Source organism: Polyodon spathula, chromosome 15 (genome assembly GCF_017654505.1).
Source record: "Polyodon spathula isolate WHYD16114869_AA chromosome 15, ASM1765450v1, whole genome shotgun sequence".
Classification (NCBI taxonomy): domain Eukaryota; kingdom Metazoa; phylum Chordata; class Actinopteri; order Acipenseriformes; family Polyodontidae; genus Polyodon; species Polyodon spathula.
Genome location: NC_054548.1, coordinates 6,405,114 through 6,431,718, shown reverse-complemented (window position 1 = coordinate 6,431,718; position 26,605 = coordinate 6,405,114). Strand labels below are relative to the sequence as shown.

The 26,605-nt window shown below is 36.4% G+C and overlaps 1 protein-coding gene across 6 annotated transcripts; it reads left to right on the top strand.

The window, feature by feature from the left end:
• Window positions 1-1,718: 1,718 nt before the first annotated feature.
• LOC121327859 (zinc finger MYM-type protein 2-like) lies at window positions 1,719-26,605 on the top strand. 6 transcript variants are annotated; one of them, XM_041272135.1, is made up of 23 exons: window positions 1,723-1,834; window positions 7,376-8,291; window positions 11,030-11,315; window positions 11,585-11,747; window positions 12,669-12,881; window positions 13,158-13,314; window positions 13,666-13,781; window positions 14,673-14,792; window positions 15,009-15,159; window positions 15,598-15,770; window positions 16,511-16,676; window positions 17,227-17,258; window positions 18,403-18,547; window positions 18,665-18,777; window positions 19,251-19,443; window positions 20,745-20,846; window positions 21,541-21,644; window positions 21,805-21,976; window positions 22,388-22,539; window positions 24,328-24,442; window positions 24,887-25,126; window positions 25,255-25,393; window positions 25,746-26,605. In XM_041272135.1, the coding sequence occupies exons 2-23, from the start codon at window positions 7,391-7,393 to the stop codon at window positions 25,933-25,935; spliced, it is 4,143 nt and encodes a 1,380-aa protein (XP_041128069.1). In that variant the 5' UTR covers window positions 1,723-1,834; window positions 7,376-7,390; the 3' UTR covers window positions 25,936-26,605. The 6 variants fall into 6 exon arrangements, with proteins under 6 accessions (XP_041128073.1, XP_041128072.1, XP_041128069.1 ...); XM_041272134.1 differs by having other exon boundaries at window positions 1,724-1,834; window positions 18,662-18,777; XM_041272136.1 differs by having other exon boundaries at window positions 1,725-1,834; window positions 13,158-13,308; window positions 18,662-18,777.

The following is a 26,605-nucleotide window of genomic DNA, read 5'->3' as shown; positions in this document are numbered from 1 at the left end:
AGACAGCTCAGAATCAAAGATAACTCCAAGATTCCTTGCTGCAGATATAAGTTTAAGAAAACAATGAAAGAGAAGAGGGTTTCTGAGCTGGTGTCTGGATTCAGTCAGCATAGCTTCAGTTCTGCTTGAATTTAGCTGGAGAAAGTGGTTGAGACACCGTGAGAAAGCAGAAGAGGCGTGTTTGTCAGCAGGATTAAGAGAAATTAAATCTGAGTGCCGTCAGCTTAGAAATGAAACCCCATGTTATGTTTCCTGATTATGTTTGCTGCCCAAGCAGGTAACTACTAAGAAGAAGGGGACCCAGGACCGAACCCTGAGGGACGTTACCAGTCTGTCTGCTGCAGAAGGTTGTTAGTAACCTTTAGGAGCCCTGTTTCAGCACTGTGAAAATATCAGAATCCAGATTGAAACTTTTTAAAAGATTGTTATGTTTGAGATGTTGGAGAGCCACCACTTGTTCCAGAACTTTAGCCATAAATGACAGGCTGGAGGTGAGCCTATAGTTATGAAGGATCTGAGGGTTCCTGGGGCAAGCATGACGGGACCAGAATTACATGCAGGGTGTAGTATATTATTAATTGTCTTAAACAGGAAAGCTGCATTTCTTTTGTTTCAGGTGATCAGGATAGATAAGCAGATAGTTTTGGCATGGGAGAGAGAAGCCTGTCAAGAGATTGGTGTTTCTTAATTGAGATGTATTGGCTTGGAGTCTAGACTCTCCACATTCGCTCAAGTCTCCTGCATTGAGCTTTTTGTTCTCAGAGAGCAGTCGTTTACCAAGAGTGAGCCAAGGAAAGCTGTTTCTTTCTAACCAGAGCTAAGAAGTTAGCGATGCTAGTCAAGGTGGCATTGTATACATTAACCACAGCTGCAGGGCAAGTAGATGGGATCTAGTCATGAAGGTGACAGGTGGCAATAATAAAACTAGAACGTGTTGCCTAAATATATCACACGCTATTTAAGTTCCCATTTCCATTCAGAGTTGCTGACTGGCTTACTTTGTTGTATAAGTCAAGAAGGTTGTAAAATTTACAATATTTACAATAAATTTACTTGGCAGGGTGTGAGGTGCACTCACAGTTGTGTGCCAAATGTGAAGACAACATCTCAAAGTGCGCTCCAGCAGGAAACAAATCATATGCTGTATACTCAATATATATGTAAGTCATACTGGGTCACTGTTAAGGCCACTAACACATTTTGGCTATGTCCACACTACATAACTGATCTCTACATTAGTGGACTCCATGTGACACAACCTTGGCTTTGCAACACACTCAGCTCAGTGCTAACACAAACAGCGACTTGTTTCTTCCGCTCTTGAATAGTCTACTCAAAACTGCCCCTACTGCACAGAAATGGGTACTGCACCTCACAGTCATAAAATAGAAAGCACCTAATTTAACAATGTGGTACAACATTATACATGTATACTGTATATTTAATGAAAAAATGAAGCATACACTGTTTGTATTTTTTAAATGTATTTCATATTATATTAATGTGTTTTTAAAAATTAAGTCAAAAGAATGATAAGTAAATTATCTCCTGTCCGGCAGTGTGATACATCAGAAATGTTAATCATTTAAATACAATGCTACAAAGTCTGCAATCCTGACAGTTGTCAGCGATATTTCAGTAGGTTTTGCATTCTATGGGCAACAACAAGCATGCGCGTGAGCGTGCGCATAGATTGAGAAATAATACGGGGAACAAAAACAGAACTGGTTGTCACCACCCACGCGCAAAGAACGCGGTGACGTCTTAGCGCATGCGCGAGGAGGTTTATGGCAGGGGACAAAAGTGGCGCTACATCGTTCCCAGCTCGAATCGGGTAAGAAATTTAGCGGCACATCACATTTTATGCTTAATTCGTTAAAGTTATAGCAACTGCGGATGGGGGTTGCCAGGAGCACTGTAAGGCTCTGAAGTCTGGCCGCCAGGGCCCAGAGTCCAGTTTAATCGGGGTTCTGCTGTTCGTTTTACCCCGCCTGTGATTTTTCCTCCCCCTCTCTGTTGTGGCAGGGTGCTATTGCCTGCACACACTCGCGTATTGTTTCGCTCGCTCTCTAATGGCGGACGAGAGGCAGTGCTACTGACTGACTGCAAGGGGCAAATAGAAGCCCCGGGAGCAAACAGAAGCGGGGAGGGGAAGCTGCATAAAGCATAGGGGACTGGATAAGAAAATAGTTTTTGTTTCTGCGTGGGAAATAATGTGCTTATGTTTCAAAATAATTCCCGTTTAAACGTATTCTTACATTTAAAAGCAACAGTAGCTGAATTGAATGTAAGTGGCCTGCTCCTTCTACCTCATTTCTGCGTGCAGAGAGGTTAGGGGTGGGCTAAACGCGCTTTGCGTAGTACTATAGTAAACAGAGTCCTTGCTGTAATGTAGACTGCCGAGGAACAGCAACCGGCACTGGCTGTATAATTAAGGGTGTTTTTTTTTTTAAATAAATAGAGATAACATGTAAGAGAAGTTTATTATTTTAGTTTTTTTTTAAATAAATGTGTTATACATACTTTTATTTACTGTTTCCATAGGTTTTTTTTTTTTTTTTTTTTTTTTTTTGTATAAGGTTGTGTCCGACACTACAAAGGTGTGTGTCTTCCTTGTTAAGGGTGTAGTTTGTAGTTGCTACATTCTGCTGTACAAGTGTGTGTACCTCACTTATTTAAATGTGTATTGTTCCTCTGACCGAGCGTTGGTGTATGTTTTGCTTTAAATTTGACTTTTGTCATTTCTAGCTTTCCTGGAAAGCTCACATCTGTAAGTCAAAGTGGCAATAAATAATTTGACCAATGTTGTTTGCTTTAGTAAGAATTTTATGCTGCTATTTATTCACAAATGCTCTGTATTGCTCACTAAGACTGTCCACATGCTGGGAAGACCTTGCTGCCAGATTGTAGATGGGTTCAATTGTATTTTCTTTTAAAAGGATAGGCAACAGATTACAGAATTATTAACCACCTACTATTATTAAACACAAAACATCTCCTATTCATCACATGTAAATGTATAATTATAATTGTGTTTGCAAGGCATGTTTCTGCTATAAAACCTTGTTGCCAAGAAGTCAGATTAATAACCAATGCAGGGACCTAGAACTAGATTGCAGTTCTTTATGCCCCACCCTTTTAGACATCTTTTTATCCCAGATGATGTGGATAATCTGTAGGCGCATGCCATACTTTATAGTTTTACACAAAGAATCATGTGCAGTTAAACTTGGTTTGGACATTATGACCTGGTTTCAGAATCTGGGGTTGGAGGTGTCTATAGCCCTGTTCACACTGGCATGCTCTACCCGGGTCGCGACCTGGTGTCATGCGGGTCGGTTACATGATTTCACAATGCTTTTTGAAGAAGTACAGTCAACCTGGGTGACAGAAAGAAGTGCAGTGTCACAGAAGCAGCAACAGTCACATGACCACCCTTTCATCTGTACAGCTTCTTATATTGAATCGTCAGCCCAGATGTTAGAGTACATTTTTCTTAATCCCTGCTGCAATCTGGCTCATGGTGTGTCTCTAATCAACAGAAATATGGCTAAAGAGAATAAACAGGAATGTTCCTTGCAGAATTGAACCCTTCATGCAGGGGTGGCTCTTTGTTACTTTGTCTGCTTACAAACATCCATCATGAATTTTGTCTCGCTCGACCCGGGTCAAAGCTTGTTGACCCGCATCCCGTGGTGGGTTACTGTTGACCCGGGTACGTGTTTTTACGCTATGTGGGATTGTGACCCGGATAGCCAGAGCCCCGATCGGGACCTGGGTGGGAGAGCTAGTGTGAAGAGGCTTATTTGGTTTTCTTTACATACGGATTGTATGTCGCATTATATGAATGTATGTTATTCCATGAGAATTTGATACAGGGAGGAAATGCCACCTCTTCAGAATTTCACAAAAGTCAGTGTACATGTTTATGATATTTATAAACTCCTCCATACCAAATGAGTTCCTATTGTAGAGGTCATACTTTTTTCACCAAAAATGCAACCATGAACAACATTAACATGAGCCCTCAGATCAACTGGACCTTTTTGAAGCTCATAGTTTGCCGCACAGCTATATTCTAGGATTGTCTCAAGTTCCTTTACAGGTGGTGTCCAGTAAAAATTAACTGTTTCACTGCCACATTGTTTTAATCTCTGGCCATGTGTGTCTGTGATGCAGACCAAACATGTTGATAGTGTCGTTATGTTTGTTTTTTATTAGTATTGATGTTGTACAATAAAAAGGACTGTTTTGTGGACAAATTTGTTTGATCCTCCCATAAACTGGCATAAGTCAGGAACAGTTAATGATACATAATTATTATACTTTCTCTTTACAGACATGTTTTTTCACATTATTTTATACTTGCAAACTGTTATCAGGGAAGTCTTGGATGCTTTGGAATGTGGAATTACTTTTTTAGTAGAATTGGACAAGTAAGCTCAAGTTATTATGGCTTGACAGCAGCAAGTTATGTGAATTGTGTTTGCATAATGATAAGTGTCACCTGAAGGGATACGTATTCCTAATAATTAACTACAGTGCACTCCGTTTATAAGAATTACTGATATAGGAATCAACTGCATATAGTGATCAAAACCACTGGGACAGAATCATTCCTATACTAACCCTGCTTAGGGCTCCTGATTTTCCATTCTGGGAATGGCAAATTCAGTTTTTCAAAATGACCAATTCTGTTTTTACCAATTAAGAATTAACAACATCATTTGAACATAAATAACATTTTTACATAAAAAATCTATTGAATTAATTTAAGTCCCTTAGATACTGTAATTTTCAGGAAAAAGCAGTCCACTGGTAACAATGCATTGTAGGTCAGTCAACTAATAAGTGTTTTGAAAATTGCTGGCATTACAATATACAGACTAGTCAAAAATGAGGAACATTATTACAAAAATATTTAATTTTCATAAAATTACAAATTAAAAGCAATATTCAGGACACTTCTCTCCCATCTGTAGTTTCATCTGCAACAACGCAGACTGATTTATGCTGTACTTGCTGTAAAACTGCTTGCATGTGTTTCTTGGATACTTTATACCCTGCTCCATACGCTGCAGCGGCGCCATGTGGAGATGCGACGTAACGATTTGGTAGTGGATTTTACCTTATGGCTGCAGCATAGGGGGGAAATCCCCCAGCACCCAAAAATGAAATTCAAAGCATCACTATCTCATGCTTTAAGGTAGTGACTTCATACTTGCTATATACCCTGCATGCTAAATGTGACCATGACATTGACTTCTGCTCTGTGGTTGTAGTGCTTCAGTAAAATATGTACTGAATACCTAGTGTACTAGACTGTGTAAGAGAAGTGCTATGGTAGAATATTATTGAAACATACTAAATATACGCTAAAACTAATCATTTTAATTTTAGAAAACTGAGCACTGTCCGCCCCTCCCTGCTCCAGCTCGTGTTATCCAGGGGCAAACCTTTAATTTCCTCATTTGCCATCTCGACAGCAAAGAGTTGTATAGCGTAAGCTGTATTGAAAGAACTATCTTGCAACCCTTCAGCTGTTAGTGTTTTTTTTCGTTAAATGGCCAGATGACCAAAAAAAAAAAGTTGAATGCAAACTGTGCAAGCAACGGGATCTTCACTGCTGAAGACATGTGAACACTGCTGAAGAAATGGTACAGCTTTAAAACTTGTTGCCATGAAAATAAACATTTTCGTCCATTTGAGGGACTTTTTATTGTGGAAAGACGATTTACCCACCTTTTAGCTGTACCATTTTTTTTGGCCGTGAACTTCCTATACTTAGGGGTTTACTTAACTTGTGGTAAATTTCATTGTTTTTCACGGGTAGGTTATGGAATAAAATTAGGATTTCGATGACATTTTGTGGACCTGTTTAAACATTAAATAAACATAAGTAGACAATATTTCAGAGCAGTATAAAAGCCTAAAAATAATGGTACTTGCTTCCTTCTAAAACAGAGTGCTGTCATTTGTTAAAGGCAAACATGCAACATCCCCCATCAGTTGCTGCCGATATTCTCTGTCTGGTGCGGACTTGCCCATACTTTGAGACGGCACGTTCTGCATCTACTGAATTGGAGCGTTGCCGAGTTATACAGATGTAGAAATCGATTAGAAACGGTCTCAAAACTCGGTTACCCAAGGGCATCTGGCATACTTTAATAAAGGCAATATATGCAGCACATTCGTTGTCATGTTATTTGTCCCATCCAATCATTTGTTTTATTAGTACCGAGTGAAAACAAAGAAAACGAGGTGGCTGTGCAAAATCATACCTGTAGTGCTGATTTAACTTGGTTACAGCCGACAGGAATGCTTTTTGTCTGCGCTGACTTTCCAGTTTGTTTTCTGAAAGCTGTTTTTATTTGACGTTCTGTTCAGCAGCCTCTGTCATAGTCTTTCATTTTAATGTGTGATTCTGAAGCTAAACAGTAAACGTATTTTAACTAGACACATTACAAGAGGTGCAAAACAATTGCCTCCATCTGCATGTACAGTTTCTTTGGGGAATATTTTGACACAACCATCAGCCAAAATATACTTTGCTTTGTGGTCCATTTCAGGTACTTTACTTCCAATGCTGAAAACTAGATTTTAGCAAACTAAATCAAAACAATGCAGCACTGACTTTATCCCATCCCCCTACTGTACAGTACAGATCACAAAAAAAGCCAGTACAGACGCACTGATAGGCTGATTAAAACATTGTTGCCGTTTGAACAGTAAACAAGAACATTAACTGCTTTGGAGTATTTTTATTTTTTGCCTAAGTGCAGTGCACACAGGACGGCGAAGGAATAAAAAAAAGCCTATCTGCAGAAAGAAGATACATAGTTTGTGTCGCTTGCATTGTGCAATAGTTCATTTAAACAAGGTTTCCTTGTTTTTCTCTCCGTACTTGTCCAGTATGCATTGGCCCCTAAAAGAGGTGAATTTCGCAATGACCCCTCGATTTCCTGATTTCTGCTAAATCGTGATTTAGGTAGACCGATACCTATAGTGTGAGTGTGATACGTCACATTCTCACGTTAATGGAAAGAACATTTGAAGTTCATAAAGGCATGTAAATCAAGCCAATGTTCTGTCATTATAGTAAGATTGGAATAGTGGTTTCCTGTTCCAATTAAAGACCCAAGTAAGTAGGCAGCACTTGGGTGGTTATCCAAAGACAAGGCATCTTGTTTCCAGAAGTTATTTTGGAAGCGTGTGTTACTGCAGTGTCATATTCTAAGGAAATAGACAAAACTGTTGTAGGGGATTAATTTAAAAAAAAGTATGGCTGAACATTTTGTTTACTTTTAGAAAATAATGAAGGCAAGTGTTCTTAATAGAGTTCATATTTTAACCCTCTTAACTTTTTGTGCTCTAGGTGGTTTCTTAAGTAATGGACAGAGGTTTTGTTGAGAGTTTGGAGTCAAGGTCTATATCGGAAGGCAACAGAACTACAGGAGCAGGATCTATCATGGCTACAGGCCTTTCTGGTGTGGGTAGTGCTTTTGAAGGGGAGAGTCTTAAGCTGGTTACAAACGAGTTCCCGCACACTTCTGCGGCCACTACAGATGACGACGACGATGTTGTGTTTGTTGAACTCTCTCCCTCTGCACAAAACTCCACTCCCACCCCACTTCCAACCAGCACTGCTCCCCCAGCACCCCCTGCTCCCCAAGCTCCACTTGAGGTTTTTCCTAGCGTGGAGACAACAAAAATACTTTCTCATCCAAAGGAAGCCGTGACACCTTCTGTGGACAGTCTCGCTGAGCCCATCGTAATTGATGATGAGGAGGATGCAGACTTGGAACAATCTGTCACCCATGTGTCGAGCAAAGGGACTTTCCCAGAACCTAATGGAACTTCCAAGACGGACATAGTGGGTTCTTCCTGCAACAAATTGGGGTCTCCGCAGACCCACACTGTCATGAGCACTGAGCCTGACTCAGAAATCAAGATTGCCAACGTCACAACGCTTGACATGGCTTCCATGCTTACCAGTAGTGTCCAGGGTCCTCTTGCTCCATCTGTTACCACTGAAGGACCGCTGGACATGAACTTGATGATAACCAGTGTAACCTCACTGCAAAATGCCAGCCTGCGAGAGGTGGGGAATGGTCCACAGATTGGTAGCACGTTCAGTTTAAACCCAGAAGTCCAAAATGCACCTGCCACGACCCATACTGATGTCAACAGGCCTGGGGTTCACTCTGGTGCTGGAACTTTTAACCCAGGGAGAATAGGTACAACTGGAGAGGCAGTCCAGAATGGAGAATCTGGGACCCATCAAAGGCCTGGTAAGTCCTTAACAATCTTGTACTTTTGCTTAGAAAAGTCAGTTTCTCATTAATGTACATGCAAGGTAAAGTACATACAACTTAAAAGTAGCATTTGCTCATGCCACCACCATGCAACTTTCCTGCAGCTTTCATTTGATCTTCACTGTACTTCCAAGCTAGTCTCCTGCACACCCCCCCCCCCCCCCCCCCTTCCTTGAACGCTTGTGGTCAACTAAATCAGCTGCAGCAGTACAGCACTTTTATGACTGCAACAGATACACGTTAACAAAAAATTGTTTTTAGATGTAAAATTACATGTTTACAAATTACAAATTTATATTAATCCCGAATAGGCTGTCAGGGACTTCTAGTGTACAAATGCCAAGCAGCGTTTTAAACTAGGCTAAAGCAATATGAAAAAAAAGCATTTTATATGAAAAATATTGTTCATTAAATCTATTGGACAAAGCATATAGTAACTTGTTTTATGGTACGAAAATGGACAATCAATAGTGAAATAATTGTATACCAATGTCCAAAATCTTCAGGGCACAGACTACAAACCTTCTGTACACTGGGGCGGAGAGGGCTGGGGGAGGGGTGTCTCAGAGAGAGAGCCTGTACGAGCATTATTGTGGGTTGTAAAGAGGATATCAGCACTGTGTTTAAATAAAAAAAAAAACTGTTCGTTTATTGAAAAAATGTAAAATTTGTATTTATTAATTGTTTCATTAAATATTTTTTACTAATTTAGGGAAAGTGTATTAATAAAATGTAATAATTGTATGCATTTATTTGTTTTAAATCCGCATTTGTAATGTAATTTACCAAAAAAAAAAAGATACAAACACACACACACACACACTGTTGAATTGGATACTGTAGCACATGCGTACAGAAGTGTTGGCAGGACTTGAGGTTCTGTAAAAGATGGTTCATATTTATCAAATTATTTTTGTATTTGTTTATTTAGTTACTTAAAAATGAAAAAGGTTATGCATCAAACCATAATTTCCAGACTTTCTGAAAGTAACCTATTATTTATGTAAAATTGAATCACACATGTCCGGACACAGAAATCAGCTTGAGAACATGAGCTCTCTAACAAATATTTCCACTCCACTGGATACGTTTTTAGAACACAATTCATTCTATGACGCTGACCAGTCAAGATAAGTGTATCCACTGGTTTGGTTTTCTAAATGTTGCAGGTAACCCAACCAGAATGAGATATGTCGACTCAATCTGACAAACTGTTAAAGAAAAGGGCAATGAAATCTACAGGTTTAAAACATAGAACAGAAACAAAAAGTATAGGCATTCATAAAAAGTACTTAAGTTATGTTAATTAAAAGTATATATTTCTAGCCCAACAGTTTGGGTACAAAAAAGTAGAATATAACTTGTAGGATTTTGGTTTTATTTAACAGTGAACACACATGGATCTGGCCTTGTAACTTGACAGATTCACAAAATTCTTCAAGATACACAAAAGGTTCCCTGTGACCACCTTCTCACCTCAACACATTTATAGCATACTTTAATGTGAAGTCTGGAACACATTTGCTAGTAAGTTTAAGTAAAGAGGACAACTATAATAAGCAATACTTGGGAGATATTCAGATATAAAAATAGCTTCTGCCTTTTCTTTTCCCCCACTCTTTCTCTAAGCTGAATCCAATTACTGATATACAGGTGTTTTAGTTTGTTGCTTCACAGATACAAAATCATTGCCAACTATTACTGCTGCTTTGTGGAATTTTTCTTGACTCACTTTGTTTTGTAACTGCTGAACCCCATGTTTTAAAAGGATTTGTATAACCTGTCAAGTGTCTCTGCGTTTTCTACTGTTTTTCTACCAAAGTGCGCGCAATATTTAAAAAGTAGGCGCCATCAAATTCTGCAAAGGCAATGTTTTTTCTTTTATTTTTCTATTCTATATGTATTCAAACCCTTATTTAATTTTTTGCTTTCAATCTTCAGTGTACTGCATATCTTGAGTGTGTATACATGGGTGTAGTGGGCCTTTTGTTCGCCGCTCCTCCACTTAAATATTTCTACACTTCTATTAAAATGAACGTCCTACAATCCAACACAGTAAAGTGCCGGTACCCTTCTCTTTAGTAGACACGTGAGAGAAGTAAACGCTCGTCTCGTCTGTTTTATATTTAAGGCGTGAATATTTTACTGTACACACATAAGAAAATAAAAAGCAAACCAAAGAGGGGGATATATTTATTACCGAAAGATTATGAAAAACAACCCACATATCCTTGTTGTTTTTTTTACAATACAACAATATGATACTGATATGAAGAATTGTTTTTTGTTTATCACAACTGATGGTATTGTATCCCAAAATTGTTTGTTACCCGAAACTTTCATAAATACAGGCATAATTTATTGAAAGAAAACGAAAGCCATGTTCAGGGCTGCAGAATATTCACACACACAATTTGCGGTGAAGGATTTGGTCAGGAGCCGAAGATTATCCCCCCTCTGAATTTGAGTTTGCTGAAATGTATCTGAGGGTGCCCCTACAGGTCCATAAACATGTTAAAAATGTGCATACAAAATGCAAATGTGTGTACTGTCTAACATACACATTACATGGTTAAGGGAGGCAGAATATAACTTTTATTTATTTATTTATTTTTTAATATTTAAGGAGAAAGATATTAATGTGAACTATGAGATTTTACTATCATGCCTGCTTTTGAAAAAGGTGGGGTTTTTTTGTTTTGTCTTTTTAACAGATTCATGGATATCCCAGTCAGCCTCTTTCCCACGAAATCCAAAACAGCCAGGTGACGATTCCATGTCTCCAGCGGCTTCCTTGCCCAAATCAGTCTTCCAAACACCTGCATCCCAACAACCAGCTAAACCTGTGAAAGTTACCTGCGCTAACTGTAAAAAACCGTTAAGGAAAGGGCAAACAGCCTATCAGAGGAAAGGGTCTGCCCATCTGTTCTGTTCTACTACCTGCCTGTCAGCATTTTCCCATAAGCCTGCCCCCAAGAAAAACTGCACCATGTGCAAAAAGTAAGATTTATTTTAAAGATTCGCTATTTTTATTTCTGCAGTCTGTTAAAGGTATATCAATATATAATATACAGCTAAAAAGTATAATCCAAAATTGAGCACTTCCTCCCAGAGGACAAATGGGTGTCATTTCATTTTTAGAAAGTTATTTTCATTAAGTATTAAGACGCATGAGAGGCAGTTTCGTAACTGCAGTAGGGATTGATAGCAGTGGTGTCTGATTTATGATTCTCCATTTCCTGCTTTTTAAATATTTTTTTCGTTTTTAGGGATATTACAAGCATGAAAGGAACAATTGTTGCTCAGGTAGATTCAAGTGAGTCCTTTCAGGAGTTCTGCAGTCCCACCTGTTTGTCATCATATGAAAATAAGCAGAATCCTGCCAAACCCCCTATCAAGACAAGATGCACCGTCTGTGGAAAGTTAACCGAGGTATAATATTTAGCCCTTAAACCAGTGCACAAACAAAGATGCTTTCATTTTGAAGAAGCAATACTACCAAGGACAGAGGGTTCTGATATTCCTGATGTGAAGGATAGTATTGCATTTCTATGCCATACTTAAAATAAAAAAAATAAAAAATTGTATCAATTACGTATAATAGAAGTAGTTTTTTCCATTTCCTTGTGCTTTGTCTGTCTATCTTTGGTATGAAACATGTTAAGTTACAGTCCAATTTTTAGCCAATTGGATTGAAAGTTTTCAGGTCATTAAAACATGAGACCTATGAAATTTAAAACAATTCTAATTTCACAAAACAGCACAATATGCTGGAATTATGCTATCATGTTTCATTATTTGTCAGTTTTAAGGGCAATGCAACAATGTAATATGATGACTGATCTTTAGGGGGAAAGTATGCAATATCAGCAAACTGTCTGCTTTTTTCAGGTACAAAAAAACAATAAATCAGCAAGAAGTTTTTCCCCTTTTAATTCTGGGGAAGTGTATTTATTTCTTCTCTCCATCAGACACTCTATTGCTGTTGTAGTGAAAGGATCTTGATGTTTTCTTGCTTTCCAGAAAATACACCTGAGCACAACAATACATTTTTAAATTCATGCCAATTCATATCCACCCTTTCTTTTCTGGCCTGTGTGTAGTATGTGTTTCAGTCTCTGCCCTGGATACAAGATCAAAATAAAACCAAAAATACTTTAATGTTAAGCCACAATGCAGGTATTTAATTTTATTTTTTTTAGGCGAGTAGAAATTTTATGTGATTCTAATTAAAGATACATTTAGAATCAAACATGTAAATCTTAAATATCTTGAATATCACCACTAGCATATTTTAGATATGTTTATTTTTGTTACTTGATTTGATTTATTGCTGTATCTTTCCTTTTTAAGATTCGCCATGAAGTTAGCTTCAAAAATGTGACACATAAGATCTGCAGCGATCACTGCTTTAACAGATACCGGATGGCAAATGGCCTTGTTATGAATTGCTGTGAGCAATGTGGGGAGCACCTGCAGACAAAGTCAGCAGCTAACCATTTCCTTATAATTGATGGGCAGCAGAAAAGATTTTGTTGCCAAAACTGTGTCAAAGATTATAAACAGGTAAGAACTTTTTTTTTTTTTTTTTTTTTTGTATAGCAAATTCTAGTGTCAAATTCTACATCTGATTATATGGATGATTGTGAAGTTCCTTAAAGACCTTCAGGCAGTACAGTCAAGTGGTTACTGTTGGTGAGGTTGCTCTAAACTCACTGTGACCTTGTTCAAGTCCACTGAGCCTCAGTCCCACTGGAGAAAACTATGCATTCAGTCTTCATTGGAAATAATTTTTAAATTTAATTAATTGTAAAATGTATTTCTTTTATGCACAATTTTTAGGCACATGGCAAAATAACATGCTGTACTGGATGCAGAACTCCATGTAGATTGTTTGACATTACTCATTGCATAGGACCCAATGGCAACATGGAGCCATACTGTTCAACAGCATGCATGAACTCGAACAAGTCAAAGAACTCCAGACCTGCAGGTATTGGTAATTCGAATGCAGTAGTTGCTTTGGGTGCTTTCTTTCAATGATTACATTTAGTATATTTTAACCAGTACTGCTTTCTGTTTTATATAAGATGTGCTTAATGAAATTAATATATTGTAACCAACCACCTGTGAAAGGCTGTGAATACAAACATTCCAAGGTTCTTTCTGATGAGAATACTGGCTCAGGTATAAATACATTTGTGATTTTATATGTAAAATAGCCTTTGTAAAAAATTAAAAAATAAACAAGGAAAGGCTGCTTTTGTGATTTAGTATTAATTGGGTGTACTAACAAATCTTATATTCCAGGTAGTAGTGTCCTCAGCAGCTTACAGTGTCTTTGTCTTAGGTACAGCACCGACTTGCCATTTTTGTAAAAGAAGTGCATTACCTCAATTTCAAGCCACAATGCCCGATGGGAAGCTGTATAACTTCTGCAGCTCTGAATGTGTGGCTAAATTTCAGGTAATCTGGTTTTATTTAAATGTGTTCAGATGCTTCAGTCTAAAGTGTTTGTTTGTCCAATTAAATAAAATTGCTATGACGGCTTCAGAAGGTTTGAAATGTATAAATATACATAGGGTGATTAGAAAGTAAGTTTACCACACGAGAGATGGTGCGTTGATGTGGGATATATAGAGAGCTAGATCTAGATAGAATAATAGATGGGCTTCAGAGAATTACAGGAAAATAATTCCATCTAGGGTTTCTGTGATGTCATAAACTACGAGAGGGTCAGGATCGAGGCATTTTGTGTATGAGTGGTCAAGTATAATCTTAGAATTTGCCATTTTGACGTCACTATTGCACAATGATGCCTTTTTCTTCTAATGGCTCAGGATGCAAATATAGCCTTCATCCGTGTATGTCTGTATGTGTGTGTGTGTGTGCGCGTGTGTGTGTCTATATATATATATATATATATATATATATATATATATATTATATATATAAGGCGTATATATAATATAATATATATATATATATATATATACTATATATAATATATAGATATATATATATAGACATATATATATATATATATATATATATATTATATATATATATATATATATACCCATATGTACATCATTTATTGTGTTACATCAAATTTTGTACTAAATAACACCATTTAAGGTTTTGTTTTTGTGACTAAAAAGGCAGTAGCAAAACATTTCAAAAGAGGATGTGAGCTCTATTTATTTATTTATTTATTTATTAGCAGACGCCCTTATCCAGGGCGACTGACAGTTGTCAGTTTCCTCCTTTATTCGATAATCCTTTTCCCATTGTGTTTTTTTTATGCAATTTCTTTTTCCAGTAAACCCACATTTAAATACTGATTTTATTTGATAGGCAATTGGTGTCCAGTCTTCAACAAATGGACAGACTACACCTCCCCAGAATGATATCCATTTAAAATGTAATTATTGTAAAGGATCATTCAGTATTAAACCGGAAACATTGGAATGGGAGGTAAGTTACAAAATAATTAAAATAAATGGGAAGTTAAGGTCAGAAATATATGAAGTTCTAATAAATCCTGTCCTTTTGTGTGTTTGCCTTTGGAGACCTTTCATACCATGGTTTTTTCAGGTCAAAGAATGGCCTAAGTCATGTTAATGGGGTCTAATCTGGATAGTTTTGAAAGAATAGCCGTGGTCATTTGAAATTGTTGTGTCACTCTTTTAGAATAAAGTGTACCAGTTTTGCAGTAAAACCTGTTGTGAGGACTACAAAAAGCTGCACTGTATTGTTACATACTGTGAATACTGTCAAGAAGAGAAGACTCTTCATGAAACCGTGAAATTCTCAGGAGTTAAGAAACCTTTCTGCAGTGAGGGTAAGTCGGGAAAGACCGTATGCATTGCTTTTTGCATCGGGTGCTAGCTCTGTATTTTCACAACATTTTAGTTTTATTTAAAAATATCTTGTGTTTGAACAAAAATACAGAGTGTGTGTGTGTGTGTGTGTGTGTGTGTGTATATATATATATATATATATATATATATATATATATATATATATATATATATATATATATATATATAAAAAACTCTTAAATGTATGCATACAATAAGCCTATGCCTATTTGTCTGTGTCTGTAGTATATTTGCTAGATGGAATGCTATCATCAGTGCGTGATTTATTCTGCCTGTCCTCCTAGCTTTAAAATAGAATTGCTGTTCATCAACTCTGCCAGCCCTGTGCTGTACTTTTAACTTTAACTTCCACATTTGTTTTGACCACCTTGTGTTCAGTGTGTTCAATAATTTTGCAGGGTGCAAGCTGCTCTTTAAGCAGGAATTTGCAAGACGTCTAGGCCTGAAATGTGTAAGTTGCAACTACTGCTCCCAGATGTGCAAGAGGGCTGCAACAAAAGAACTTGGGGGTGTTATAAGAGACTTTTGCAGTGAAGTCTGCTCCAAGAAGTTTACAGATTGGTATAATAAGGTTAGTATGTTTTTGTAATGTGTGCCTAAGAAATCTTGAGAACTATGTGCACCAATAAATATCTAACATTAGTTTGGGTGTTTATTTAAGCTATACCTACACAGGGCTCGAAATTAACGGCAGGCAGTAATGTATTGTATGGTATCATAATATGTCAGTGCTGAACCATGAACTATTTTGTGTTAATTGTGTAATAAGTAGGCTACGGTAAAAAATAATCATTTCAGTTTAAAATCTTATTTTCACATTGCACAGTAATGTGTACAATGCAGCAGCATGAATTATTTTATGTGTTGATAGCGTATAGGCTAAAAAAAAAAAGTGCATTAGGTATTCATTTGATGTTATTGTATAGGCCTACTGTACATATTTATGTTTTTACATAATGTAATATGCACTGATTTATCGACATCGCCAATAAGTGTTTTTGGTAATGGTTGCGCAATACTGTGATTTTAAAATGTAAAACAAAATATTGCCTTATAAAAAAAAAAAAAAAGCTGGAATCCTCAGTATTACAGTTTTTTTTTTTGCTTCCTTCACAATATAGTAATTGAAGCTTTATGAAAATCTGATGAATATCAGACATGCTCTGCAGAGTTACAGGAGGAAGAGTAATGAGTTATATAACAGGAAGAGGGATGCTGTATTGGTTAGCTCTAATGCTGGTTTAATTAATGTGTTGATAATAAATGTATATGTTGTGAGTTGTTAATTTATGCTGCTGGTCTTGCTTTCAGGCTGCTCGGTGTGACTGTTGCAAAGTCCAAGGGAACCTTACGGAGTCGGTGCAGTGGCGAGCAGAAATGAAACGCTTCTGTGATCAGCTGTGCTTGTTGCGCTTTTATTGTCAACAAAATGTACCCAACATGTCCACCCAGAGAGGCCCTGAAAACATGTGCTTTGGTATGCTTTCAGTGCTTTTTAATAGTCCTAATTTTCAGAAAGATAGCCATGTAGTGCACAGTGGTTTTCTATTTCCACAAATGTCTAACACAGTTTATGGTGTTATAAAATATACACAGTAACATTTAGGAAATGTGGATTGAGGCCCGCCTTGTGCTGTTAAATGTCCCGAGTCAAAGGGAAGGGCATTTAACATAACGAGAAGGGTCTTACCAGACAGTAAAGCCCTCTTATGAGGGTCTATTGCTATTAGAAAACTGATTTGTTAAAAAGAAAAAAAGTTTTTCTGTTTTTGTTTTTGTCGGGATTTTATGCAGCACTAGTTTTTGTTGCTACTGAATATAAATGTTTTCTTGTTATACCAGGAGTAATGCGATTTGCTTAGAATTCATGTGTGATCGCTAGCCTTCAGACTTCAATGTCCCAGCAGTGAACTATGTCACATTATGGGTATTTCCAATAGCCTAAATAATACCTCAGTGCCAAAGAATAAATCTTCTATTTAAATGGAGTTCTTCAGTTCCATTTTCTAATTTGATTTATTTTGCAGGTCAGGGAAATCAAAGCGGATCAAAGGCTACAGTAAGTATTTTGGAGTTCATGTTGACAATAATTTATCAGACTTTACAGAGAGTCAAGACTAACACTAATGGTGATCAGCTAAATTGCTATAACATTAAAAGCAGAATGTAGTTTTTAGACTGGGACATTCTACACTCCTTGAAGGATGGTTTCTTTATTGCAGGCACACCAAGTAGCAGAGTGACTTTCTGTGACTCATATTTGACAACTTTTAACTGTAAAGGGCATAATCAGAACAAAGGAAAACAATGATCGTGTTTTGAGATTAAGTAAAAGTTACAAAATGCCTCTCACAGTATGCTAAAGAAACAAATTCTGTACTGTGTTCAGTAGTAGGGTTTTATTTATTATCTCTTGCTGGGAATGAAATTCCCGACAAAGCGCATATAGTGCAGGTGATCGTAGGTCTGTGCATATGTCACACTTGGTGCTCCAGATCAGGTTTTTGGGTCATTCAGTAATTTACCCTCCAATTTAGACACTGAGTAATGTGTTTTTGGGTGAGTAAAATGCAACATTACCTTGAAGTCATAAGATCTGTCTATCAATACTGCACGTACATCAATGCTAACCTATGGGGTATGCATTAACTACAACCCTTACATTTTACTGTTACTTTGAACTATTGTACAAAAAATGACTGCTGTAAACACAAACAATTCTTTTTTGCATTATTCACTGCAAGCAATATGGTTGTTAAGCAAATAAACACAGTAACAGAATTATTCTTCAATTTTGTTCATATGTCACGCTAGATTTTTTTATATCACACGTTATTCATAATTTTGAAATGTGTAAAACACTTTATATACAGCGCACTAGTTGCACGCCATCTTTTTAAGTATATAGCGTGAAACTTGGTCTTAATGTTATTTAGCATAAGTTATTGAAATATCAGATTTTGAGGATCTATAGTATGTGGGTGCCTGTCTGTCCATCCATATGTCTGCATGTCACACTTGCATTCTAGAATATATCTGGAGTTTCGCTTATCAAATTGTAGTTTACCATTTCACTGCTAATTTGTATTCAATTTTATTCAATACATGCTGCTTTTATGTCATGGCCATAATAATGGCTCTAATGTTTGAATTTACAGCCATAACACCCCATGTGTTACTGACACTTGTTTATTTTGTATTAGATATCGCATCATACCTCGTCTGTGTCCTCTCATTCTACATCTCCTTTAAAGGATATGAAGAATAAGTCTATACTCTGCAAACCTTTGACAATGACAAAAGCCACATACTGTAAACCACACATGCAGACAAAGTCATGTCAGACAGGTAAGTTGTTTAAGCTGAGAATATTTCCATTCTTAACATTTTCCATTTTACAGTTTTATTAAAATTTGCTTTATTTCCAAATGTTTATGTTGAGGTTGTTGTATTTTGTTACAGAAGAAGAGGTAAAGACTAAATATATTCCAGTTCCCATTCCAGTACCAGTGTATATCCCAGTACCTGTTCATTTGTATAGCCAGAATACACCTGTTCCACTGACTTTACCTGTTCCGGTAAGTATTTTTAATTATTATTTTTTTGGTTAAGAAAATGTTTTAGGGTTGCAACATATAATACACTTGTTCTAATTTTTGTATTAGAACAACTAGTATGTATGTGACTAATTTCACTAAGAGATGAACGCGACAAAAAATACAGTAAATAAGTCAGTTACACAAAGTAGAAAAACTCTTCAGTAGCCTGGTAAAGCCCTAAAAAGAAATGGAGGCAGGCACGACTGTGTCACAGGCTCTAAGTTGCAGCTTTGATAGATCTTATTCAGCTTATTGGGGTCTTTAGGATAAATATCCATTTGGTAATGGTTGCATTTCACACTTGATAGGGAACTATCAACTGGTCAACTACTTGACCAGCAAAATCCACTAATTGTTGCATCCCTACTGTATTTTTATTGTACACAGGAATCCATTCCTATTGTTTTCACTACCTAAAAAGCCATTTTACCATTAATGCTTTCATTTAACAGGTTCCTGTTCCAGTGTTTCTACCGACAACACTGGATAGTGCAGAAAAGATTGTGCAGACCATAGACGAGTTAAGGGCAAAGATTCCTTCAGATCCCCTGGAAGCTGATATTTTGGCAATGGCAGAAATGATAGCTGAGGCTGATGAGAAAGAAGACTGTGCAGGTATTAGTTATCCCACAACCTTGTCTGCAGGTATGTGTGTGAACTGTTAAGAGTGGGTCATTCCAAGACAAACAAGATGTCTGAGAGTCATTTCAATACAGCGCTGACTCAGAGTGCCAAAACATATTTTCATTGTTTAATAAAACAGATCCTACAGGTCACTATAGTTTCCTTAGATGTTCATTATTGAGGGGTTAGAGATACTGGCTTTCTGATTTCACAATGTGGTGATGCCATGTTGCTTCCACATCTGCTCCAGTGTCTGCATTATATCAAATGCCTATTCTTTAGCTGATTAACCTAGTCTGTTGCAGCCCACTGTACTGAACTTCATCTTGCAGGTCAAGGAGTTAGGTAAGAATGTTATTTGCACTTTTCCTGGGCAGTTTTTGCAATACCTGATGATGCGCTGTTACGAACTGTTTTCTTGTATGATAGAAAGCAATGCTGAGTAAACCTGTAAACAATTCTGATGGTATGTTTACCCTCAACTAAATTGGTCCCATTTGGGTCCTTCCAGAAAGCCCCATGGAGGATGGAAGCAAAGAAGCCAACTGACAGATAAAAGTTTGTCATAATAAATCTGCCCACGGGTTTAACAGTTTGGGCATCTGTCAACGAGTCTTAACAAGGCTTTACCATGCTTCCATTGTACTATTTTTATGCTGCTACCACAGTCAATTGGAACTTCAGTTAATGTGAATATGATGAATTTTGCACTGATGTTTATTCAAGGTGGGGAGTGTTTTTCAGGGTCAGTGTTAAATGTCATCAATGTGGAAACTTAATTTAATATTAATATTTTCAAGAAACCTACGCCAAATCAAGTTGCAAGCTTCATTTCTGAGCCAACAATCCATTGAGCTGTATTTTGAAAATTGTATTTCTCCAATACAAAGCTCTCTCTAGGTTTTGTTAATTCCTACAGTGCTGTGTTCAGAGTGACATGAATTGTTATGGAATGGCCTAGTAAGATTCAAATGGGAAGCATGGCCTCATTAACTTAATGATGTTTATTGGGTACACATCTTGCATCTTTTAGTAAATCATTCTTAACAATAAGTTACTATGGATGCAAATCTGGAAGTAATTTGTGGTACCAAATCAAAGAACTGTAACTTCTCTTTCAATTTATAATTATTCTTTAAATGCTTCATTGATTTTTACCTCAAGACCATAACAATGGAGTGTCATTCCAAAATATCCCCCAAAAAGCTTAAATTTTGGTTTGAAGGAAAGGTGCAAAGGAAACAAAAACTGGAAAGTACCATACTAGCCTGGAGTATGTATAATTAATTCACTTTGCACTTTTTCATTTTATTTTTATAAAGATGTGAAGAGTGAAGTGGATGGCATTGGGGAGAAAGTGAAGTCAACTTCAACAGATAATTTATATGAACCTGAGTTGGACTTGGAAACTGATTTTCCAAAAGGTATTATTTTCATAGCTAAGTATCACATGTAATTTGTTTAAATCTGAGAGGTTTACTTTCAGAAATGTGGTAGATTTTTGTGTTTCTTTATAAGTTATAGTTATTATGTATAAATGCTTTGTTTCACTCAACAGATTTTCTCCGAATGACAATTTGCATATGTTCTAAAACTATTGTCCCTTTTTTCTTTGTTCTTTGATATCTTTGCTGTAGGCTAAAAAAACCCGATATCAGCAGGTGTTTTTAACTTTTGACCTCCAGTATGTAATATCTGTCACCCTTAATGCCATAGTTTTCCACCAAGAATGGGCCTCAACTCCAGTCTATTTGTATAATATATAAAAAATAAAATTGCGCAAGATTAAATACAGCTGTATTATGTTCCAATACACCTTGCATGTCTGCTCAAAGTTAAGAACAGCAGGATTCAAATTTAACATTTTAGGAAGTTAGTTCCACCATGCTTTTACCCATAAATGTTTATCACATGTAAACCATCCTGACTGGTGGTAAAATGTGTGAAATGCCAAAACAAACAGAGACAATGTGTTGAAACTAGTTGCATTAATGTTCAACTGTCTTTCTGGATGAAAACCATTGCTTTATAGTCTGTGTAATTTGACATATTTTAATAAGTCAAGGGAATACTTGTCTTTTTGCTAAATTTGTGTTTTGCATTTTATTGTTCATTCAGTTGCAGAAGAGCTTAAAACTGAAATTGCATTCATGTTGCCTCAAGTTTTGGGAGAAGAGAACGAAGAAAAGGAAGAGAAGCCTCGACCTCAAGTAAAGAAGAAGGTATCGGGGAAAACTGTTTTCTGCTATTCATTGTGATTGACCAGATTGAACAAAAAAAAAAAAATGAAATCGCTATAATATGTAGGACACACTTTTTGTCAGCTGACTGTTGAAATTTGTTTTGGAAATGTTATCCCTGACCTGTTTTGTTGCCTTGCAGGGAAGTAAAAGAGGAGCAATTTTATGTAGCAATTCCCAAGTTGGAAAACCAGACACACCAGAAAGTGGATTTGCCTTGAAGTCTACCTATGGGATTAATGCATGGAAGCGATGGATTTTAACTCAAAATGAAGCCGACGAGGACAAAAAACAAAAAGATGAAGTTAAACATAGTAAGTATGTTTGTGTGAAAGTATTACTTTGTCTTCATATTCATCAAACTGTAAAAAAATATTAACATTAATGTTAAGACATAGATACAGTGCTCACACTATAGTGGGGAGCCATAGTTACAAGACTGTGTTATTTGTGTTCTGCCTTATAACGAGTATAAATGGGCTGCTGTAATGGCATTATGGAGCAAATGGGAGCCACGGCCCTACTGTGTTATCACTGATTCCGCACTGTATCAACATCACATACCGTAATTGTCTTTGCAACTAGAACAAGTTAACACTTTCACTACCTCACAGAAATGCCCGCATTCATGTAAATTTAGCTGTCCTCCAGAAAAAAAAAAACCTGAAACAAATGTGTATTTATACTAATGTTTGAGACCTCACTTTTTCTGTTTGTTCTTACAGCAAAGCCAGTAAGGTTAAAAATGGATCTGCTCTCACATACAGCAGCCGAGTTAAACTACGGGTTATCTCACTTTGTCCGTGAGGTTCGGAGGCCGAATGGGGAGTGCTATTCACCAGATAGCATTTATTATCTTTGTCTTGGCATCCAACAGGTTGGTGACTGAAAAGGAAACTGTACTTGAACATTTGCGTGTACTTGAACATTTGCTGATTAGCCAAGTGTGTAATCATTTTTTATTTTTTTTCCATTGGTTCATGATGTCTTCTCTGCACAGCCACTCTTCAGATGTGACTGTTATCTATGATAGTCGTTCATGAATGGCTTTATGTATTTGATAGTGTGGATGAAGTTGAAATTACATTTTCCCTAATGCAAATGTGAAATGTTTTCTTACTCCTGATGGAAATTTCAAACATTGTAATTTAGATGCTATAACCCAATGATTGGTATCTATTTGTATTTTTTTTACTCAACCTTTGAGTGATAAGTGATGCCTATTTAAATTGGCTAAGGTGTGGTGGACTTTAATCTTTTGCATTGCATCGTCACACATTTCCATTTTTAACTTTAGCAAAACTTGCGTCACCCCCATTTTACCCTCTCTGATATGAAGAATGTGCCATCATTTGACAGTACACATTTTCAAATTGTTTACCTAACTCCCAATATTTTTGTAATTTTTATAATTTTTTTTTTTTTTGCAAGGAGAACATTTTTAACAAGACAATTGATTAATATAATTCAGGATCTCCTTAAACACAAGTTGTGTGTTTCTGTTTTGTAACATTAGAATTTTCGGTAGCACTTAGATTACAGTGTACAAACACCTATGTAATTGCTGTGTAATTTTATGATAATCCAGTTTTACTGGGTAAGTTCTAGTTTTCTGTTCTTTTATTGTAACTACTGTTGCAATAAGTAGGTAGTTAAATGGAAATTGTCTTGTTTCCTGCTATAGTTACAGTTTTAACAATTTGCTGTTACCTGTCATCTTAAAGTGGTATTCTCATTAATGCAGTTACTGATTGCAATGAGAAACCGGCAGTAAATAAATGAACAGTTATTCAGTTACAGTATTCCGGTCTATTCCAGCAGTAGTTACAATGAAAGAACAGAAGACAATTGGCCTTTAACAGTTCCAACACATTTGTGAAAAATGCTTGATCTGAACATGTAATGTTACTTAAGTCTTAAATAATAAGCATGATGTTACTTTAAGCAGGGGTCCCTGTCTCATCCTGTACATAAATAGCTTACTTTCTAGCACAGGGAGCTTATATTACTGGCTTTTATCACTATTATATTCTCTGGCAGCATCCTTGTTTTCCCCAAGATAATACTGAAGTGGAATTTTTAGGAAACCAATACTCCATTTCTTGGAAGAATCTCTGGAGAGGATACAATGTCAGAGAACAGTAATGGTGTCTGAATGATCTTGGTAAAGAGAATCCACTTTTCTTTGGCAGGTCAAGAGGTTTTACATGTTTCTCCTTTGTAATTAAGTTATGTTCGTATTTGTCTTAAACATACAGTTAAAGTGTCAGATGATTAAAACTTCACTGTTGTTCACATCATGATTTGCCATGATTACTGATTTTGTATTATGAGAACACAGCATGCAAATGTGGCTTTAAATAATTATAGAAATATTTCAGACCTGAAATTTGTTGAAAAAGTCACACACAATCATGTCAATCTGTATTCTATTTTTTTCACAGACAAATCTACTAACCAAGGCTTTTAAACAATGTATTGTTTGTGTGGCAGGGCTAGTATACCTCTTTGTTTTATGAAAGCTCAGTGACTGCTTCTTGGGGATATTATCACTGATTGTGGTGAATGTCTCCGTGGTCTTTGTAACTCTGTAGGGGGGGGGGGGGGTACATTTTAGAAGTAAAATAAGTTTTGTTTTGCCATACTATTTTTTTTTGTTCTGTAGCACCTGTATGTAAATGGGAGAGCTGACAACATATTCAGTGATCCTTGTTACCAGATGTTTGGACAGGAATTAAACAGAATCTTCAAGGACTGGCATCCAAGTGTGCTTCCGGATGGTATGTACTGATACAACACTTCATTCATTAAATTAATTCGGTTATTTTATATTAGTGAAATGGACTTCGAAATGGTTGTATTTAATGTGCTGTGGCTACATTTAATGTGGCAACACAACGTTATTTATGGGATACATGTGGCGTATACAAGAAGTAAAAACGTTGCATGTCACCACTGTACAACTTCTTATATTAAAAAATGTCAGTTACACTCCACACTGATTTATTGAGTTACTACAGAAAAAGAGAAGTACAGTTAAAACAGGATGAAGACATTCTATTGGTATTGAGCCATTATCATAAAATCCTTAACGGGAGATAAATTTGACACAGAGGTGAACTGTACTGTTTCCAGTACCAAATAAAAATCCTAATGCATCTTTGTTTATGCATTTTTAATTATTGCCTTTTTTTTTTTTTTTTTTTTTTTTTTTTTTTTTTAAGGTTCAATTTTCAGTAGAATTGAGGAGGAATATCTGTGGAGCTGTAAACAGTTTGGAGAACACTCCCCTATGGTTTTGCTTAGTACTCTAGTATACTTTAACACTAAGTATTTTGGTTTGAGAACAGTGGATCAGCACTTAAGACTTTCGTTTGGGAATGTGTTTCGGCAATGGAGGAAGAATCCTCATACAAAAGAGAGTACAGTGTGCATTCGAGTACACTCTGTTTCTGAAGAGCTAGGTAAGATCCATTGTCCTTATCTACAGTATAACATGTTTTTAAATCAGTTGTTTTGCATAGATTCAAAACAGTGGTGATTTGCATATTAATTGGATTTTTACTAAATGTATATGTAAATAATTTACCAGATAAAACTGCAACAAGAAAGAGAAAACATAAAGATGATGAAGATCCTGATTACGAGCCTGAAGGAAACTCTGCAAGTCTATCTTGGTGTCCTGCCAAAAAGCGTGAAAGCCACTTGTATGAGCTGTACCTCTCTAAGTGGTAAGAAACATTACCTTGCTGTGAAAAATACTGCTTATTTTTTGGTAACACAAATCTGCAGATAAGTGAAGAGTCATTATAAGTTGTATAGATAAAAAAAGATATGATCTATAACTCAACAGTTGGTTTACTAATATGCCCACATTAATTGCTACAATTACAGCATTGCAGTGAGTACTGTGTGCTAAGGAAGATGCACCACCAAGTGGCATTGTATACATTTTATTTTATATCTGCTTTCGAAAGGTTTTTATTTTAATTTTATAACTAATGCTTGGTGTTTTACTGGGTTTCATATTTACACAGAAGCTGAGCTTTATTTAATTAATTTTTTAATTTTGTTTGTATGCAGTCCTGAAAGTCTTAAGCCGAGAATGGATTTGTTTTATATGAAGCCAGAAAGCTCCAGCTCACCGGATAGTCCATTATGGTACACCACCACATCCCTGGACAGGAACACTTTGGAAAGCCTGCTTACACGCATTCTTTTAATAAGGGACATTTACGATGAAAGAGACACTTCATTAGATGAAGAAGATTAATCTTCAAGACTCTTTCAGTCATACTGGAATATACAGCATTAAATGAAATGCTGCGAACTAGGAAAAAAATGTACACAAATTGAAATGATCCTCCGCTCATACATCTGTAGCATTATGCCCAGATTGGGCTCTGTTCTGTAAATTAAATTTTTTGAGTGAAGGAGAAGGTTGATGTTATCTACGTAGTGATTTTAGCAAACTAAATACTCGCTCATGAAAGCCTTTTTTTAAAATTATTTATTGATTTATTACAGAATCTGTATGGGACTGTGCCATGTCTAATCCACCAACCCCCCTGCCCCCCATTAAGAACATTTAAATGTTGCGGCAGCTGCATTGTTTAAAAGTTTCTCTCTTGCAGGAAAATGTGGCGCTTGTTTTTCTTTTCTTTTTTTTGCTGGGTCCTTTATATCAGAAGGATAATGTAATACAGACTTTACTTTAGCACTATTAAAGAAATTTAGAACACTTTCTGTTCATGTTGTGTTCTTATGAGATAACATGTTCCTTGAGGGTGTTTTTTGGAAACATAGGGGTCAATTATTAAATCGTTTAACTGCTGTTTTTGTGTAATTTAATCATGCCCATAAGGACAGTCTGTGTGGTTTTGTAAATTCAGTGACAACTTTAACAGCTGATCTCTTAAACCATTAAAGATAAATAACTAATA